Genomic DNA, 20,179 nt, shown 5'->3' with positions numbered 1-20,179 from the left:
CAGAGTTTGTGAGACCGGAAGGAAAGCAGATGCACATGCGTGTGCCTTAGATGTAACCAAGACTGCGGTCTAAGGTAGCCCCTTACTGATTGAGGCAGTGACTGAGCCAGACAAGGGGTAAATAGATCGATAGTCAAGTGACTTCCTCCAGGAATAAGTGAGAGAGATACCCACTGCAGCTGACATTTATGGTCTTTGTAAGGGAGAAGCTGAACTCCAGCCAATGGGAGGCACTAGCTTGATCTTGGTAGCTACTTACATAAATATATAAAAGGGACACAACACACACAGAAGACACAGGGGCAACAGCCTTCTGGGAAGCCTCCTCCCCAAGTCTCCACTTAAATGTGACAGTATAGTCGGGAGCCTCAGCTAGAGGCTGCCATTAGCTTTAGCAAGGATCCATCCTTTGTTTTATGTTAATTCATGTGATTTAAGGGGTTTGACTGGATTTTGTTATGTTTTCTTATATGTCTTGGTTTATGCTTTTCATTGTTTTAGTTAATGTTTGGAGATAAACATGTTTTGTGTAAGAACAGGGTTGTTTCTTTTGCCTGTGCTGACTGCATGTTCTCTGTTGATGTCTTGTCCCTGATTTTGACACTGGCCATCTTGTCTGTGAAAGGAGGCGCTCCAGCGGGCTTGCATGATCAGAAGAAAGGGAAATTTGCTTGGTTTAGTCACTCCACAGAAACCCATGGTAATGTCTCCTATGCTTTCTGTGTGTAAATGTGTGTTGGTCCATACAGATTGCATGGGAGAATACTTCTCTTGATGTCTGGTGTGTGTGTGTGTGTGTGTGTGTGTGTGTGTGTGTGTGTGTGTGTGTGTGTGTCTGAGAAAGGCAGAGAGAGAGGAGAGAGAGAGAGACACAGAGACAGAGAGAGAGAGAGAGAGAGAGAGAGAGAGAGAGAAATCTGTAGGTATATGTGTGTGTGTTTGTGAAGGGAAGACCGCTGACCCTCATATCATTCACTGGATAGAGCAGAGACCATGACATCCAACAGCAACTGTTCCCTGATAGAAGATGGAGTCATTCCTTTGGAAAATGACACCCAAAAAAATGTCACTGTAAATACCAGATTAGTAGCAGTACTGGAAATACCTGGACTTTAGAAGCTGTGCTTACTGTTAAAGCCCAGGCCACCTTCTAACTGTGGTCTCTTTTCGAGCCTAGCACCACCACTTTCATCCCAATCCATTCACATACAGGGGTCCTCTGAGAGCCAAGTATCACGAAGTCAGGCAGCTGTCTACATACAGCCCAGCCCTTCCAAGAATAAGACCTGGAGAGTTCAAAGGGCTCGAGTCAGAGATAGCTAAAGATAAATGGACTGAGAGGCAGAATGCTCCTCACTTTTATAACTTCTTATTAAATATGGATCTCTCACAACCTTTGGAAAACTCTGAGGGTTCCCATTACCAGTTCAGAATGCTAAGCCACCTCCAATGACTAGTCCCACCCTCAGACCTTAGGCTATGGTGTAGATGTCAATGCTATAAAACCAAACAACATTCTTGGGCTATTCTATGCGATCCAGTGCTGTGCCCAAGGCCTGGCTCAGCTTCCCGGTCATTGGCTTACCCTAGATGTAAAGAAGAGATTTTGTCAACACTGCAGCAGTCAAGGTGAGCATGTGACAGGGACAGTCCCTAATCACTAGTCCTTTCTAGGTGTATCATGTGACCCAGATCATCATACTGGTTCTCTAAGCCTTGCTTTCCTTTCCTGTAAACTAAAGGGGCATGTTAGAGCTGGTAACTTCCGTAGTCTCATCCAGCCCCTAATATCCGAAAGATGATGTCTGCATTCTTTTTCCTCAATATATTTGAGGATGAACCCTAAGCCAAAACAAAGAGCTCTGTGTGACAGCCCAAGCACAGGAAGTCATGGGTGTCCTATTTGTATCTTTGTGTTCTTGAAATGAGTCTCTTCCCATTTTCCCTGACTTGTCTTAGAGACCTGGGGAAGTCCACATTCACCAACGTTTCCATATAAGCAGTGCAAGGGCTTCCCTCCCCTGGGCTGAGGTTGTCCATGGGGACTTACCACTACTGCCACATTCCCACTAGTTGTAGATGCCGTGGCTGCTGAGGGCTGGTGGAATTTTACCAGATGGGTTCTATTCTGGAAGGAGTGCTGGTCCAGGTTGCTCTGAAGAGGTATTGATAAAACCAAGGACCCCGGGAGTTGTGGTACACAGAACTAATTGCAGCCCTCTGGAGGCTGAGGCAGGAGGACTGCAAGTTTGAGGCCAGCTTGGAGTATATCAAGATCCTATTTTTTTAAGGTAAAAATGTAAGGGATTTATTTTACCTTAAAAGGATAGCAGTAGTTCTGAAGAGTTTTTTTGAGCTGAACTTTGATTTCATAGAATAAATAATACTAAAAGAAATGTCCTCCTCTAAACCACCCTGCTGAGTCTAAGCTAGAAAACTTCCTACTGAAAAGTCTAGCCTCATGCTGTGGTGGGCGTTGCTAGGGCAGATTGGCTCCTGGAGAATCAGTAGCTCCTGTCTCTCTGTTTAGATGGGAGTGCTGGGGTTATTGAGAAGGGAGATAATATCCTACAGGTTCTCTTTGAGCCACATTTAAATGTGGCGTGTGTGTGTGTGTGTGTGTGTGTGTGTTGTATGAATGTTTTCTCTGTGTGTGCATGTGTGTGTGTATGTGTGTTGTGTGTTTTGTGTTTTCTGTGTGTCTGTGTTTTCTGTGTGTGTGTGTATTGTGTGAATGTTTTCTCTGTGTGTGCATGTGTGGTGTGTGTGTGTGTGTGTGTGTGTGTGTGTGTGTGTGTGTGTGTCCTGCATCTAGACACTGCCATTCTTTAGTGTCTGCCATGTTGCATGAAGCCCAACCCAAGAGTTTGGTGGTAGCTAGTGACCTCATGCCCATCACTTCAGGTTTGGTCCTAAGTGCCATTGCTGTATGACACTGTGCACTACAGGAAATAGAATTGTCCTTGAGTCCATCAAAAAATCTGAGGAGCAAAGGAGCCCTTTTGGCAAATGAGCTAGACTCCAGTCTTGGGTTAGAGCTGGTAGGAGAAAGAAAGAAGGAGGCAGTCTCCTTATGAGAGCTTCTCTTCCTGCATTCAGTGAGATAGATGCCAATGGAGAACTTCCACAGCCTTTCTGTGGCTACGGAGTTGAGGGCAGAGGAAGGATGTGACAATCTTACCCAGGTGTGTCTTGTAAGGTAAACGTCCTGATCACCAGAGTCCCTCATGCAGCCCACTTGAATGCAGTGTATTGGCGGCTGACTTCTCCAGTCTGTCAAGGACAGTGCCAGGGCCCAGCCTCCACAGACAGACCAGCAGATGGTGCCCAGCTGGTCCTGGGCTAGGATGGTTTGCCATGCACTAATATTCTCTCTTCTCTTTCCATCCCTACCCTCCACACCTCCTTTCCACTCACAGTGAGCATGCCCACAAGTGAGACTGAGTCTGTCAACACCGAAAACGTGGCTGGAGGTGACATCGAGGGTGAAAACTGTGGAGCCCGGCTTGCGTGAGTACCCATGGCAAACTTAGCACTGAGTTCTTCCCAGGGCACGACCTGGGAAGCTGCTTCCTGGAGTTGAGTGGGAAGGCACCGCACTGCTGTGGCAGAATCAGAATTCTGGTTGGTTGATGATCTGTGCTCTGTGTGGAGAGAGAAGAGGCCTGGAGTCAGGTAATGGCCTCATATGGTAGTGGGCTTTCCCAATTCAGTCCCATCTTCAGCACTTCTGTGAGGGCTGACAGAGTGGAATGCTGAGACCTTGCACCCCAGTGAAGCGGAAGGCAGTGGTGCTCTGATGTATGGTTTTGTCCCCTCCTCTGGTTTTCATATAAGCCAGTAGGTCAGGGTCCCTGGCATTACATGACCACCCCTTCCATTCCGATCAACATGGCCTCAAAGAAAATCACCAGCTAAGAAACTACACTGCCAGCTGATGGTCCTGTTGGTCCTGTAAGGCTTGACCTGCCCTTCTAATGAAGTGCCTTGTGTACCTGCAATGTCCTTAGACTATGTCAGTGGGTCTCAACCTTCTTAACACCGAGTCCCTTTCATACAGCTCCTCATGTTGCGGTAACTCCCCAACCCCAAAATTATCTCATTGCTACTTCATAACTGTAATCTTACTACTGTCATGAATTGCAATGTAATTATCGGACATATAGGATATCTGATATGAGACCCCCCTAAGAGGGTCGTGACCCACAGGTTGAGAACCAGTGGTCTAGCGGTAGCAGTTTTTACAACTAATCCTTCCTCGCCTCCCTGGCTTCTAAGAGCTGGCTTTGACCTGGCACTTAGCCAGATCTGAGAGAGTAGGAACTGGCATCCATGGGAGCAGTCCACACATGGATGGTCACAGTCTTGAACCCAGAGTCAAGTCATCCATGGCAACGACCTTAACAGAGGTGGGAGAACGGATTCATTACTAAAATTTGCAAAACTGATTTGATTACTACTGTCACAGAGAGCAGAGCCCGGAGGTTCTAAGTCTCACTCTGAAAGGCGGTGACTGCTCTTTCTATGGCCCAGGGCATGACAAATGTAACCGTGTCTTGGCCACCGGAAGGAATTTCAAACAGAAAGCTCTGAGTAGGATTAGCCCAAATAAAACATTTTCTCCAAATGCTCCATGGGCAGAACAGCGCCTTCGCCCGCAGCTTGACTCACCATTACGCTGATCCAACCTCCTCACAACAGGGGCTGCAGGCAAATGTGAGTGTGCCTGTGAGTGAGCCAAGAGGAAGGTGAGAGAGACTGGGGGACAGAGAGAGAGAGCCAGGTTCCAGGGGCTGTGGCATCGCTCACCCTGACAGTGGCACCAGGGAGCCTGCACTGCAGATTTCTCAGCGTTATCAAGAAGCAATTATTGTCCAAGCGTTGTTAAAATATGGTGCTAATTACATGTGTAACAGCTTTCTTCTTCTTCTTCTCCTCCCTTTTGGAATTGTACAAAACAAATACTTGGGTTTCTAGAGGTGCTCCAGATAGCAATGAGCAGGGCATACACGACCCTCCTAGTCAGTAAGTTCTAGGCCTTTCTGTTTGCTAGACATTAGGGATGGAGAGTTCAGAGAAAAGGTCATCGAGGTGATCACAGTGCTCTGGGACACAGCCCAAGGTATAAAGCAGGAGGGTATTGGGAACTCACTTAATCGCATTTTAGGAGTACACGATGCTGTTGGAAAGCTAATATGATTATCCCCTGTGGAGGGAAATTGGCATCCACAAGTCTGTCTGTCATCTCCTAGGAAGATGTGTTCTACTGGCTTCTAGGGTTATCCAGAAACGGCTGCCCTTATTTCAATGCATAGCCAGGTCGATGCACATCAACGCTGTATACGAAAGACACAGCTGCTGCGCCAGGATTTAACATGCACTTCATCAACTGCTGCCTTTGCCGATCTCCCAACAAGACAGCAGTGGAGAAGACCGCCACTATTTCTGTCAATCCACTGGCTTGAGAAGAGAAGCAGGCTGAGTGCAGAATGAGAGCTCCTTGTTTTATAAGCTCTGCGTTAAGAGTCTTGAAGCCAGGATGAGGAGTTGCATGGAAGGAGAAGGCCGGGGTGAAGAGGGTCCCTGGGTGGTAGAAGAGTAGCAAAAGAGAGGTGCAATACAAGGAGGGAGAAGAGGGAATAACTCACCAAGCCTTGATAAGAGAAATTGATAACAAGACTGAAGCAAAATTTGAAGAGGGGGTCCAGGTATGCAGAAGGGGTTCTAGAGGATATAGGGGAGAGTAGGGTGAAGAATCTGAGGTTCGAGTCTGAGTAGAGATGAAAACTGGAGTTTGAGTCCATCGATAATGTCATAGGACAGAGTTTTCTCAGAGAGACAGGAATAGGAAGGAGACCAGGACAAAACCTTGGGGAAACTGACATCCAGAACAGGAAGAAACAAGAGATATAGGAGGGGGATGCCTGGAACGTTCTCTCTGTGCAAACCTTCATGCCAGCACATAGCCTATGTTGGCTGGTAGAGATGGTAGTCATCCAATGAAGTAACACTGACGTCATGGAGCTGACCATCTAGTGTGAAAGAGGAGAGATGGCTCAGTGGTTAAGAACACTGACTGCTCTTCCAGAGGTCCTGAGTTCAATTCCCAGCAACCACATGGTGGCTCACAACCATCTGCAATGGGATCTGATGTCCTCTTCTGGTGCATCTGAAGACAGCTACAGTCTACTCATATAAGTAAAATAAATAAATCTTTAAAAATAAAAGAGTCCCTATAATGTACCCTCAATAGCAGAGAGTCCTTGTTTGAATTGCCAAGTTAAGAAAGTTATTTGAAGGATTAAAATTTAAGCCAAAAACTAAGACTGAGTATACTAACAGCCAGGGGGCAGCATGAATGTGAATGGTGGGGATGGTGGGGATGGTGGGCATGGTGGGTGGTTCCGCTGGCAGGCCAAGGGCTGTTGGTATCTCCACGATGAGCTTTGTCATTGTTATAAGAGCTTACGAAGTGACTGAAGGGCTTTAAGAATGCAGAGGCACGTGAGGAGGTTGGCTCCCTTGGTGAGAGTTGTACTCTTGAAGAAGCTCTTTGACATTAGGGACGATAGGAAAGAGGATGCCACAGCAATGAAGCAGCCTGTGGCTGCTCAGGGATGGGAGGATGGTGGCCTAGGGTTGAGTGTGGGGAGGGAAAGAGTGGGTCAATTGTCATTGTCTCTTGGAGCTCTCTACTCTAAGGGATTGGTAGGTATCCTGACTCTAGGAGCCAGGCTCAGCAAGGGAAGGGTGGAAATGTGCCAATGCAGGGCATCCACCGAAGCACTGAGGCCATACAAAGGGAGAGAGGAAGAGGATAGGTAAAGGAGGGTTGCCATGGCAACCGAGGGAGGGCCTTCACTGACATCAGGGCAGTCTCCAGGGCACTGAGAAGCCAGCAAAAACCAAGAGGCTATAGCAGCTGCAGAGGAACTGAGCACAGGAAGTACTCAGTAAAATGAAAGGGAGCTGACATCAGAACCTCTGCCCAGGTCTGTGACCTTGGCCAACCTCCTATCTCTTAAAAAAGGGACAGGGCCGACCATTGGTTCCAGCAGAAGCCAAGGCTAGACACCACCTTCCAAAGGTACTTCAGAGGGCACCACTGCCATCCCTTTGCCATATTCGGCTCTGTGTGAGATCTCAAATGAGTAAGGCATTCTACAGCTGGAGAAATCGTGTACTGGAGACCCACGTGACATGAAGGCCCAGCTCTGCGGGCCTTGGCTCTGTAAAGAATGTGGAGTCGGAAGTACACCAGTCAGAGATGGGAATCACCATGGTCTGTCACGTCGGGCAGGGTGAGGGCAGATATTGTAGACATGAAAGATAGCCTGGAAGATACAGATGGCAACAGCAGCATCACTGGGTGTGCAGCCCTGGACGTTCTGGAGACTGACACTGTCCATGTGGACTTGGCGTCTTTAAAATATATTTTTGATACTTTTTATAACTGAAAAAAAAAACCAAAAATCAGTTGTGTGAACCTGGGTGGGGAGGTTACCCATAGTGACCCAGCTTAAGGCCAAGGGGGCCAGGCTGCCTTACGTCAAGGTTTACCTTAACATCACGGAGGATCAAGCTGAGCGCTAGAAGTTGAGCTTGCCGTGTGCCCGTGGGGCTTGGAAGAGGCAGGGTAAGTGAGAGGATCCAGTGCAGGCCACGCCTGGGTTCCCGGAAGGAAGTTCAGGCTAGAAATGGAGAGCAGCTGCGGTTAGGATCTGATAGCTGGAGTCTTGTTCAGCAGGGACAAGGTCCGGGGCTGGGACCAAGCTGTGTAGTTAGGGAAGCTGAGTCAGCAATCTGTCCGACTGTGTTAAAGGCAAAAGAGGAACGATTCAGGAAAATACCCTTTCCCACAGCAGGTAGTAAGGGTATTTATTACTCAAACGAAGGAGAAGCCAGAAGTATAAACAGTTCCCAAGGAGTTCGAATGTCTGCCAAATAGTGATAAATAAAAAGCAAGCAAGTAGGGGGAAGATGGATAGTTTTGAATGTCAAAATCAGGAAGGAAATTCTTGGATTTCCATCTTGGTCCCGGTGAGTACCTGGGAATAGGTAGACGCCCATCCCTGCCCAGTGGCTTATGCTGGAGTTCTAACGTTCTGGCTAGTTATTAACCTCCTCTGCTTCCTTGCTCTCAACAAACCTGCCTGAGATGTAAAGTAGAGATGGCATTCCTCATGACTCTGAGGGACGGAGGAACAAACCGAGAAACTTCGGAGCAGGCTTCTCCTGCCCATTGAGCTTGGGTGCACTGGAGGCTTCTGCTGTTTGCAGGACTCTGCAGTCTGCACTGATCTCAAACGTCAGTAGAAAGCAGGCATGCTAAGGTGCTGGGTGATCTCTGGCTAGTTTCTCCACAGTGGAAGCAGAGTCTGTCTCTACTGCCAGGAGACAGAGGGCTGTGAACAGTGTCCTTCTATTCCGTGATGTAAGTCCTGTAGCTAACCGCTCCTGCATGCAAGGAGTGCAGAGGGATCAAAGCCTGCAATCTTACAGGAAGCTCTAAGGCCAGCTCCTCTGGGACCCAACCTAGTGACAACGCTCCTTTGTCATGTGCTGGTGCTGAGCACTGCAGCGGGGCTAAGGAAGGTTACTTAAAGACAGCGAAGGTCTTTGCATACAGAGAGCCTAAAGCCATGTTCACAGGTTCCTCTTAGCAACAAGAAGCCTTCCTCATGGGAACCACGAAGGGTTAGACATGAAGACTTGGAGCCAAGTAGGCAGGAGGCTCAGGAGCCATTTCCTTTGGCCCAGAGTATGCAAGGACAGACACCAAGCAGTGGCAACTTGTGAACAAGGAAGACCACCTGGTCAGCTCTGATCTTCCTTTATCCCACGTCAAAGATCCATTTCCTTAAGAGAACTTCCAAGTTCCTTGGTGGGTGTCTAAGATCCTGCTTTCGCTTATGATTTAATAGGACCAAGAGTAAAAGTGAGACTTGCAGCAGGGAAAGGGTGTGGGAGACCTTGCGACTCACTGCAAGAAAGCCTGGAGCCAACCAGACATTCTTCCTTTCATTTTCAAAATTCTTTTTTTATTTTAATTTTCTTGGATATTTTATGTATTTACATTGAAAATGTTATCGCCTTTTCCCCGTCTCCCATCCCCCCTCCCATCTTCTATGAGGCTGCACTCACTCCCACCCACCCACTCCCACCTCACTGCCCTGGCATTCCCTACACTGGGGAAGCAGGAACAAGGGCTTTTCCTCCTGTTGATTCTAGACAATGCCATCCTCTGCTACATATGCAGCTGGAGCCATGGGTCCTTCCATGTGTACTCATTGGTTGGTGGTTTAGTCCCTGGGAGCTCTGGGGGATGAGGGGGGTTCTGGTTGGTTGATACTGTTGCTGCAAACCCCTTCAGCTCCTTCAGTCCTTTCTCTAGCTCCTCCATTGGGGTCCCCTGCTCAGTCCAATGATTGGCTGCAAGCATCCCCCCCCCCACACACACACACATCTGTATCAGTAGGGCTCTGGCAGAGCCTCTCAGGAGACATCCATATCAGGCTCCTGTCAGCAAGCGCTTCTTGGCATCTGCAATAGTGACTGGGTTTGGTGGCTGCACATGGGATAGATCCCCGGGCGGGGCAGTCTGTGGCTGGCCTTTCCTTCCGTCTCTGCTCCACTCTTTGTCCCTGTATGCTCAGCATATCCTTGCTACAGAGAGTAACCTGACTCCATTTAGCAGCTAGCAAACATTTCTTCCCCCATTAAACAGTGGCTCTAGATGAAAGATGCTGCCCTGGGCTCTAGGTCCCCCTTCCACATACTCAGTTAACTTGTGATTAAACCCTGCAGCCTAGCAGGCAGTCTTGGGGGTGGAAAAAGGTTGTTAGTTAACAGTTCAGAGCAATAAAGGCATTTGGCTCAGCGTCTCCGTGCCCTGGAGATATAATTATCTCATGCACGATGGCTTTGCCACCTGTCACATCTTCTGCTTTTTTTTAAATAATAATAAATAATAACGAGAAGGGTTGATGTTTTCTTGTTCCCTGACATGGCTTGCTTTTTGCCTGACTGGGACAACATGGCTTCAAGCAGTCACCTTCCAACATCCTACACGGGTCTCTGATCATTGTCATTTCTCATTCGCATCCCGTTCTTTGTGACCGCTGTTCTTGGTTTTTTTTTTTTTAATTTAAACTTTGAGAATTTCATACATGAGTACTATATTTATATAATACGCCTTCCTCCCTCCCCACCCGTAACACCTTCCCTATCCTGCCACTCCTTGTAATTGTATGACCTCTTTGTCTTTAATAATTGTACATATATTTATAAATACGTAGCCCACTGGGTCAATTTAGTGCTGTTCGTGTGTAGTGCGTTTAGGGCTGACCGCCTGGTGTCAGTTAACCTGTCAGGGACCTCGACTCTGGAGAAGACAGAGTTGCCCTCTCTTGGCTGCTGGTAGCACATCATCTAGAAGGGCAGTTTTCTGACATATTCCCTCATCCTTGTTGGCATGTCAACTGTACATTAACAGACTTACCCATGGCCATTGGAGCAGTGTCCCTCAACGTGCTATTCCACCTGCTCCTAGCTTCAAAGTTAAGTGGGCATGCATCTTCAGATGTTTGGGTTCCTTTCCCAAAATATTCTGTCCTAATTGCTTATATTCTCCTCTCTCCTCCTTTCTCTTCCTTCTTTCCTCTCAGCCTCCCCTCCCCCTTTTCTGTACTTCTCATTGATGAGCCTCTCTCTTGATCTCTCTCTCCCCTCCTAACCCTGTGGAGCATTCCTGGAATCTGTCCTAGATGAACTGGACAGTCTCAAAGCCTTCTGGAAGGTGATGCCTGTCAGGACCTTTCCCATGCAACAATCCTTGAAGGCAGCTGCCATCGGGACACCCTTCCTGTGCTTGTGTCCAATGTCACCATAGACTGCCCTAAGGCTGCACCCAACTTCAGCGTGCACCACGTCCCTTTAGAACCTGAGGCTATTTGTCTGAATCTGGCGAACAGCTCTGAGCCAGGAAAGCGACGGCCTTTTCATTTCCAGCTGGCTCCTGTGGTCTGCATGCATGCGCCTTCCAGTGCAGCTCTGGGAGAGATCCTGGCAGACTGCAGTGAGATCAGCACTTCCAGCTTTCTGGTGGCAGGATCCTCCTGTCTACAGAAGATGCTGTCCATCTGCCATGGCTTTCCTCAAGGGCCATTGCTCTTAGCTCTTTATGGAATTTGTGGGCAGATACTGATCTTCTCAGGACTTGTGTGCTTCCCCCTCCCTGTGAGCATCACCCACTCTTCGAAGGTACTAGATGTGTAGATGTCGGCTGGGCCAGCCACATCCAAATACACAAAGGGTTCTCGCTGCAGCTTTGGAACTCACCCCAAAAATCCTTCCAGTGCCCACATGTAGTCCTAGGGAACACCGAATTAATTCCCCTGGGATAGCTGACCACTCTATGTAGACGAAAATGAATCCATTGGCCTTGCTAATATTTCCTTTTACTCTTTCAGCCACCGGATCTCCAAATCCAAGTTCAGGTGAGTGAGATGCAAACCAATCCTCTTCCCACCTGCTCCTCCACCTCACTCCCCAGATACTGTGTCGGATGACTGAGGTAACTCCTCCTAACTTGGGTCCCCCTGGGGATATAACTGCTTCCTTTTGCATGGGGGTTCACGGTACGGTCAAGGGAACTAACTCAGGGGTGGAGACATGGGTTCTCTTGGGTAGGCTCTGAGAGGTTAGACACCAATGCATCTACCTCCTGTGTAAGAGAAAGTCAGTTAAAATAAATGTGAGGAAATTTGTTATCACTTGGCATACTTCACAACTTGGAGGATTACAGACAGAATGTAAATGCTGTCAGTGCTTTGAGACGGTGTCAGAAGCTTCCAGAATACCCACCCTCTGACCTGCCTTTGGCTTTACCTTCTGTACTTCTACACAGACACTTCCTTCCCACTGCTTGCAGCTCCTTGCAGGTTCCCAAATGTTCTCTCCTCTCTTGCACAGTAAGACGTTTTGCAGAGCTTTTCCACCACCCAAATCACCATCTACGTCTACCTGGAAAAGTCAGACTTGTCAAGCAGCTCCAAGGTTACAGTGTCTGGGGCTCCCGCAGCACATTCCCAGAGAGACTAAATGGTCTCACATCTTCCATTCCCAAGTGCTTCCTCATGCCCTTGTCCTGCATTTACCACACTGTACTCTACCTGTTGGCTTCAAGGTCTGTCGCCTCATTGAACTGTATCTGCGCACTAGCGTCTGCTCAGGGCCTACCTAGAAATCCCACAGTTGAGTCCTCGAGCTCTCTGAGTGCTTGACCAGTTGAATATGTAGGATGGGGATGCAAATTTAATGCTACAAGTCTTAGACACCCACAAAAGTATTGGCCATTTCTTTTCTTTAACATACTCTTGCCTCTCTAGCCTCATCTCATGTGGAGTTGTACTGTAAGTAATACTAAACTAGTTCAGTGAGCTGTTTAACAATAATATTTTTTAATCAGTTCCTGGAGGTCACATGTTCTGTTTCCCGCAGCTCCTGTCTTAGATGGATCTGGATAGCCACAGGGAAAAGGGCCACGATCCCAGAATCAGGGCTTAGTGAGCAAGGTCCTGGAGTTCTCAAGAGCCTCTGACTCTTGCTGTCCCTGATACATGGGCTAGGCTGACATATGGCAGGCCTCTCTGGTTTAAACATCCACCATGTCACGTGTTCGACCCGCACTCCTCCAGCCTTAGATCTCACCTCTGTTCTTTGAGCCCCAAGCTCTGTGAGTCACCCACTTCCCCACACTTGACAACAGTCATGTCTCTTGTAGTCCAAAAATGAGCTCTGGGAACTTGGAGCCCCAGAGCATATCCTTTCCCTACCTGCATCCAGCTCTCTTGTGAACCAGCCAGAAAGTGGTAGCTGAATTACCGACATTCCTGGCAGGGCCTTTCCACAAGCCCCAACTCCCTGGGCCCCTTCCCTGGGACATCCAGGTGTTTCTAAGCAAAGTCCCTCTGACCCCGTGACACTCAACACCCAAGCATTAAGATTAAGTGAGGACTCCAGTATTTGACACAGCTCCAGTTTGACACACATCCTTTTCCCCCATGTTCTACTGGGACTAGAAAATGCAGGCTTCCTTTGCCCTTTTGCTCTTTCAAAGCAAGGCCTCCTTAGTGGAAAAACCCAGGGTCAGATTTGCCAGCGCTGGCTTTTATTACATGAAAGAGGGCTCTAGAAACAAAAGAATCTTTCCTCATTGTCTCCTTCACGTGGAGAAGTAGCTGGTGCATAGTAAGGATTTAATAATATAGGTGGATGGATAGGTGGATGGATGGATAGGTAGGTGGATGGATGGATGGATGGATGGGTTATCTGGTCTTGATAAGACAATAGATTTGATAGACATTCAAACAAAATGTCATATTTGACAGGTATATATTACTCTGAACAGTTCCACAGCCCCCACATGGTAATAGTAAAGAGGTTAAAAATTGCAGTGAAAATATTTCCAAAATTCTATTCTTGCTACATGCAAATGAAGGAGTCCTAGGTAAACGAACGAATAAACACAATCTGGAGACTCGTGGAGATGACCTCATACTTGGTGGACACTCCTGAACTTTCAGCAGACTCTAAAACCTTCCTTTTAGACTGGGTAACTCTATAGCGTCAGGTTATGTCCTTGACAATTGTATTCTTTTGATCCTTGGGGCATCGTCTACTCTGCGTCTTCCGGCCACAGGGCTCTGATTGCTTATGTTGGTAGGTGCCCTGCCCCCGTAATTCCAATTCAGGAGAAGCACAGGAATGACCTTGCGTTCACAGATGGCGTCTTTTCAGGTGGTTGATACCTGTAGACAAGCCTGGGTGGTAGACGGGGTTTAGAGAAGCACAGAGTCACAGCTCAGGAATAGCTCAGCTGCCCTGCGGATCAGGTCCCGCCTGGTGTACTGAGCCTGTTTCTGCAATGTTTGAAAATTATTCTAATGGCCGTGTCAAAGCAGTACAAAGGAACAGCAAGAAATGAAACCTTTTCATTTGAAGCCGTGTAGTGAAAACACTGTAATTTCAGCATGACTTAATGTAACTCCTTTTAGTGAGATAGCTTGTGTTCTTTCTGCCTCAGGCTTTGCAACTTAGATGTACATTATATTTACTCTATGTCGTGGTTTGGATTGGCCACATGCTGCTAGCAGCTGCCACTCAGACAAGGGGACCCCAGAAGTTCTGAGTAATACCACAAGCAGCTGCCTAACCTTGACTGTTCAGTATACTGATGGTTACCAGTTATAAATTAGCCGAGACTGGTAATGGGTTGAAAATACCAGCAGAGTTATCAACATTCCCAAATAGTTCTCTCAGTTGGGGAAACAATTTAATAATGACAGTAATAGAATTTGAGCTTCAAATGGACCTATTTTAGGTGCAAGACTGGATGATACAGAGTTGGTTAATTCTGAAAGAATAGTTGGATAGAGCTTGTGGGGAGGGAATGGAAAAATTAGATGATACTTGGGTATTTTGACAATTCAAACTTTCATGTAAGGGAAAATAAAAAAAACTGGCTACATTCAAGGATCAGTCTGCAGCATTGATCCAGAGACCTGTTGGAGTTTTTCCGAGCAAACGATGCAGAATTTGGAGCAAACCTTGCGGGGTTCCAAAATGTGAGGACTGTCAAACCTAGTCTCCAACAAGAGCTGCCTCCCACCTCAGCTGCATGTCCCCTCTGCTATAAACAACCAGGTGCAAACAAAACCCAAGTGCACCCCAGTCTCTGAAGGCCCATGTTCATGCTACTACAAAATCAATTTGGTGATTTTTTTCTCTCTGCCATTTGTTCCAGTTCTAAAGATGGAAATGTAACTCCAGCTACTAGACAGCCTGCCCTGTCCACTGTCTTCACGGCTCGGGCCTGTCAGCATTTGCTAAGGCTGGGGGTTTTTAAACCTTGCCTTATTCGGGGAGTTAGACCTGAGGCAGGTCTCTGTGACCCACACAACCTGTGCTCAATACTATGGGTCTGTAACAAAGACATAGGCCCTGCCTCTTGTAGGTCCCATTGTCTCAGTGAAGAGTCAGGAGCCATACATTAAATGTTAACTGATAATACCAGGCAATGGAAGCCCTCTGGATACTTCCACGGTCCCTAAGATGTGATGTAGGGACACTATTGCTGAGTCCCCCAGCCTGTAGCATTTGCACCTTCTGCTCTGTGCCCTGGCTGGGCCTGGTGCTGACAAGGACTCTGTCTATTAACTGTTGATATATTGCCTTGTCCATAGACTTTGTCCGTAGTAGATGTTACTAAGTGTTTCTTGACTACATAAACAAAAGGTGTATTGTAGGCAGGCTCTTCAGGGATGCTGAGGCTAAAAGAGTAGAAAGCCCACTGCAGAGAAGTTGGGGTTTGGGTTGAGCCCTGAAGATGGGCAGGAGCTAGGAGATGAGAAAATGGAAGCCTTTAGGGTTGGGAGGGTTTTCTGTTTTGCTAAAAAGGGTGCCAAGCCCTGTGCGAGGAGTGGGGGATGAAGAGAAAAGGAGCTGAGGGAGAGGGAGCAGAGGACGGCAGTACAGAACAATTACATACAGTCGACACTTTCGCTTCCATCCCCTCCCCCTCTCCCATTTCTGGGAGCAAATGACTTCTGCCCAATGCAAAGAGAACGTTGAAGAGCAGGCAAATTTCTCCTCCCTGTTTTCTCATGTGATCTCTATATCCTCCGTGCATATGTAAACATACAAATAAATTTACACATTCTAATAAACTATCACATTTATGATAGAGTGGGACGTGTTGCCAGGGAGCCAGCTGTCAAGCCAAACTGTATTTGAAGAGTAGGAGATGTACAATTACCCTTAAATACTTTCCCTGGATAGTAATTACTCCGGTCCCTGCCACAGCCCAGATCCACATGACTCTCCAGAAGGGCTCTGTGCAGGAGCAGCCACGTTTAACAGAGCAGGCAGAGAGCAGTTCTAGACCCGTGTGATGGGCCTGACTTTACAACAACCCATGGGAGAGAAATGGCCTCGGTCAGAGCCTCCACATTGAACTGAGTCCACGTCAGTCTCTGCCCATATAGGAAAAAGCAACCTTGACTGCTTTGTAGTCTGCACGGCACTGATGCGTGGCTTCCACAGTATGGGATGGTGTCTATTTTAAAACATATCTCTTTGCAATGAACATGTTTTTTATTCTCCTATAATATTAATAGTCATAATCATGGAAGAAGCAGAGGTGTGTCCTGATAACATGGGACTGTGCAGTCTCGAATACTGGCAAACACAAGAGGTCACCTCTCATTATGGCTACCCGGGACTCTGTTTTAGCCGCTTGTCCCTCCCCGTGTTTCCGTATCCTCCCACTTGCATGGGCCATGGCTATGTGTTTCAGGCACCCTGAAGGACACTTGCAGACTAATGTCTGACTGCATGGTGTCTCTTCTGTGCACAGTGAATCTGCAAAGCACCAGCTAAGCTAAGTGTCCCCTGCAAAGCTGGGACCTCCAGCGGTGGGTGTATCTGGCCAGAACAGGAAGATCAATCTACCTGCCCTAAACCCAAGTAAATCCCCCTGGTAGTTCTCAGGGAAGAATTCAAGGTCTAAGATTTCCCCTGCCTCTTCCCTTCTCACTACAGAATTCAGTTAAGTCTTGGTAACAGGATTCTTCCATGGGACAATGGGGGAATTATAGTGTTGGAGACAGAGGTGGACCCAAGCTATCCCAAAGGGCAATGTGGTTAAGTGGAGAGAACCATTCTTATAGAGTTCTAGCTCCCTGGGACCACAAAATACAATCTGCAATCCACCCTTGGCACAGAGCTAATGAGGTTTAAAAAAAAGGTCTCCCTTAAGGAATAGAGAGCTGAGTTTGGGGACCGAATATATAGCCAGCCCTGTGCCTCACATCTGGCATGCTTACAATGGAACTTTGTGACCCTGAAGGCCATTTTGTTTTTTCGCCTGCTATACCTCCAGTACAGCTCCACAGAGAAATGACAAAATGCTTCTATGATTACCTCTGGCCAGAAGACTGCAGATGAGGACTCATGTCATAGACTTATTCAGAGTATAGGGCTGTGGCTCGATTTTATTGCCCTAAAATAGAAGGCTGACTTCTGTATCCTAGACCAGGACAAAACACACACACACACACACACACACACACACACACACACACACACACACACACACACACACACACACCGCAGATTGAGGTTTGCAGGTCTCTACTACTGCAAGTGGGTCTTACCTACTTGCTTAGAGGCCTAGACTAGAAAGGGACAAGTAGAAACGATCACAGGTAAAGCGCGGATACCTGTGATAGTCTCACCAAGGTTCTGCCTGCCTCAGTTGCTCCTGCCTGCTTTCCCACCTGAGCAGGGACTCAGCATGTCTGATGATCTTTCTGTATACATGCCCAGCCACCCCCTGCCCTTCTTACAGCTGTCCTCCCTTCCCAGAACACCCCTCTCTGGCTTTCAGTTAACAGAAGGTACCCTATTCCCAGACCAGAAGACAGCCATTTTGGCGCCCCGTGCCCTTTCTCTGTCTTGAATTCCAGTCTCCCGTTGACTTTGCTTCCACATCTGCTGTGTCCTTGGTGTCCTCTGTGCCACTAATAAAGTTTTCTTACCTTATCCCCAATCCACACAGCTGGAGAGTAATGTCTTCTTTGTTCCTCCCTGATCTAGGAGCTCACCATGTGTGTGTATGTGTGTGTTGCTGTCTGATATAGGAACTCACCATGTATTTGTCTGGTTTTCTGGAATAATATCTGATTGTGGGGTTCTTCCTAAGGTTCTTCTTGGATTGCTGCTCTTGACTCTCCACACTCCTCCACTACCTTCCAGGCAGCTGTTAAATAAATCATCCTCTGAGTTCCTAACATAGCTGTGTGTTGTATAGGGACAAACAGTGAAGCCCTCTCTCCTAGAGTCATAAAATGGGACTGTTTCCTTGAATCATCTATCTCGATGGTTCTCAACCATAATTACACATTAGAAAAAGCTGGAGAACTACAAAAGTACCAGTGCTATCTTTGGTAATCTGAATGTACCCAGCACCCAGTTAATCGGTTGTATAAATCAGATTGATCTGATGCTGAGGAGAGGTACCGTGGGCGAGGTGGCCAGCTGATTGTTAAAGCTTTCCTGGGTAGTTGAAAACCATCGACAGAGTCCTTGACCAAGAGTGCTGGAGATCGCTATGTGACTAGAGCTGAGCTTTAGTTCTGTGTATGCGTGGGGTGGGGGAGAAGGAGTGTAGCCACCATTCTAAACAGAAAATCTAAATGTTTGTTGAAATCTCAGAAGATCCTACTACCCCACGAAAGTAAAGAATCTCTGGTGCACACCAACCTCTTCTGCTTGGTATGGCCATAAGGATCCAGTGCGGGGGCTGTCTCTGCTTCTCTAGGATATTGGATAGGTCGCTCATCCTCAGTGGCCATTAGTTTCCTCCTCAAGATCTGGTAACACACGCTTAGACAGCAGAGATACTTAAAGACCTTTGGAGAAGCCCTGAGGCGTTCCTAAAATACCTCCAAGGCCCACATAAGTCTGTATTCATAGTAACCATTTACTAGTTCTGTCACTGCCTCTAGAACAATGACTAATTTCTCCCAATACTTGCCACACTATTTCTGATAATGCATTCAAAATACACTTAAAATGGTTGTTACTCCCTTTTCTTTGAGTACTAGAGACTAGGACCAAGGCTTATGCCTGCCTGGCTTTACCACAGAACTGTATTCCCAGCTGAGAAAGTAAAAACCATCTCACATGTTGGGCGACTCCAATGTCATGCCAACGGCTTGTATGTCATTTTATCCATGTTCACAAGAAGCCTGTGAAGTTAGCCCTGCTCTGTTTCTAACTGAAGCTTAGAGCTGGAGGATGGATATACCCAAGACCACATAGCTAACTAAACAGTGGAGCCCAGTGAGCTTGGTAGAGACCTGATCACTCCAACACCAGGTTGTGTAGTGTGGCCAAGCCAGTGACAGGGGAGATGTCGCCTGGTATGCTTTGGGCGAGCAGAAGTTTCGATTTCCCAGCCAACCTGTCTTCCCCTCCTTGGCCTTTTCCAGCCGCTACTGGCGCCGGTGGAATAGATTCTGCAGAAGAAAGTGCCGTGCCGCAGTTAAGTCCAATGTCTTCTACTGGCTGGTGATCTTCCTGGTGTTCCTCAACACCCTCACCATTGCCTCCGAACACTACAACCAGCCTCATTGGCTCACAGAAGTGCAAGGTGAGCAGCCCCTGGCTTTGTCCTAGTCACTCTTGCTAACTCCGCTCTGGGTCCCGGGGAGGGACTAACAGCTGCTGGGAGCTTGGCAGGGAAGCAGCCAACTGGTGCTTCTTGGCCATTGCCATGCTGGAACATCCAAGAGCCTGGACGCTTTCAAGCCCCATATTAAAATCCAGGCCCTTCTTATGAACAGATGTGGCCCTTCAAGCACGTGATTTGCCTCTCACCATCCCCACCACCACAGTCATCAGTAGCAGGGCAGGAGCTTTGCTTCTCTGGCTATTTCAGACCCTCAGCAGCCACCTACCCAGAAGCGATTTTCAAGTCCTCTGGCCCTTCAAGAGCCTAGGTAGCTCTACCCAGGCCATAAGAAGATAAAGGCAAGAATCAAACAGAGCCTGGACAAGGGAGTGTCCCCAGGGGCCACCTAAGGCCCTTTGTTGTTGTAATAATATAAAAATAAAAAAGTAATGGATGTCTTTTACCCCACTAGGTCCACACCTCGGTGCCCCAAGATATCTGCTAGATATCTTGGTGGAAACACATCCCAGCCCCACGCTTTCCTACACTCAAACCCTCACATAAAAGAACACACAACACAATAATCTTTGACCCAATTGATAAGATATAATTACCCACTTAAACATACAAAGCCCGGTACCAACCATCCCTTGAGAACATTGATAACAACCTGTAAATACACAGAGCAGAATCTTAACATCACCTGCCATGGCTTCTCCCCTCTCTCTCTTCTCTCTCCTAGTCTCCTCCTCCTCCTTCAAACTTCTCTCCGCCCATCCTTCCTTCTCCTCCAATGACAGGCCTCCTTCTATCCTGTACCTGCCTCTCACCTGAACTTTACAAATTCAATGGAGAGGTGGTTCTGGTGAAGTCACCTGAGTTCTGAGTACTGACTGGGCAGCTGTCCTTGGGGCAGTGGAATTAGTATCAAAATACAGATAA

The 20,179-nt window shown here is 47.5% G+C and overlaps 1 protein-coding gene across 31 annotated transcripts in view; it reads left to right on the top strand.

The window, feature by feature from the left end:
• The window catches only part of Cacna1c (calcium voltage-gated channel subunit alpha1 C), a 620,764-nt gene that overhangs the window by 495,216 nt on the left and 105,369 nt on the right, over nt 1-20,179 (top strand). For 17 of the 31 annotated variants that reach the window (XM_063285506.1, XM_063285499.1, XM_063285512.1 and 14 more), the window contains exons 10-12: nt 3,420-3,510; nt 11,472-11,498; nt 19,056-19,216. In XM_063285506.1, coding sequence (XP_063141576.1) covers nt 3,420-3,510; nt 11,472-11,498; nt 19,056-19,216 — 279 coding nt within the window. Of the gene's footprint in view, nt 1-625; nt 701-3,419; nt 3,511-5,388; nt 7,088-11,471; nt 11,499-19,055; nt 19,217-20,179 lie in introns of those variants that run through there. The other 14 variants (XM_063285487.1, XM_063285495.1, XM_063285483.1 and 11 more) reach the window with 2 other exon arrangements.

This window comes from Rattus norvegicus, chromosome 4, assembly GCF_036323735.1.
Source record: "Rattus norvegicus strain BN/NHsdMcwi chromosome 4, GRCr8, whole genome shotgun sequence".
Taxonomy (NCBI): Eukaryota; Metazoa; Chordata; class Mammalia; order Rodentia; family Muridae; genus Rattus; species Rattus norvegicus.
Note: the sequence above shows the minus strand (reverse complement) of the source record. Positions and strands in the feature narration are given on the sequence as shown.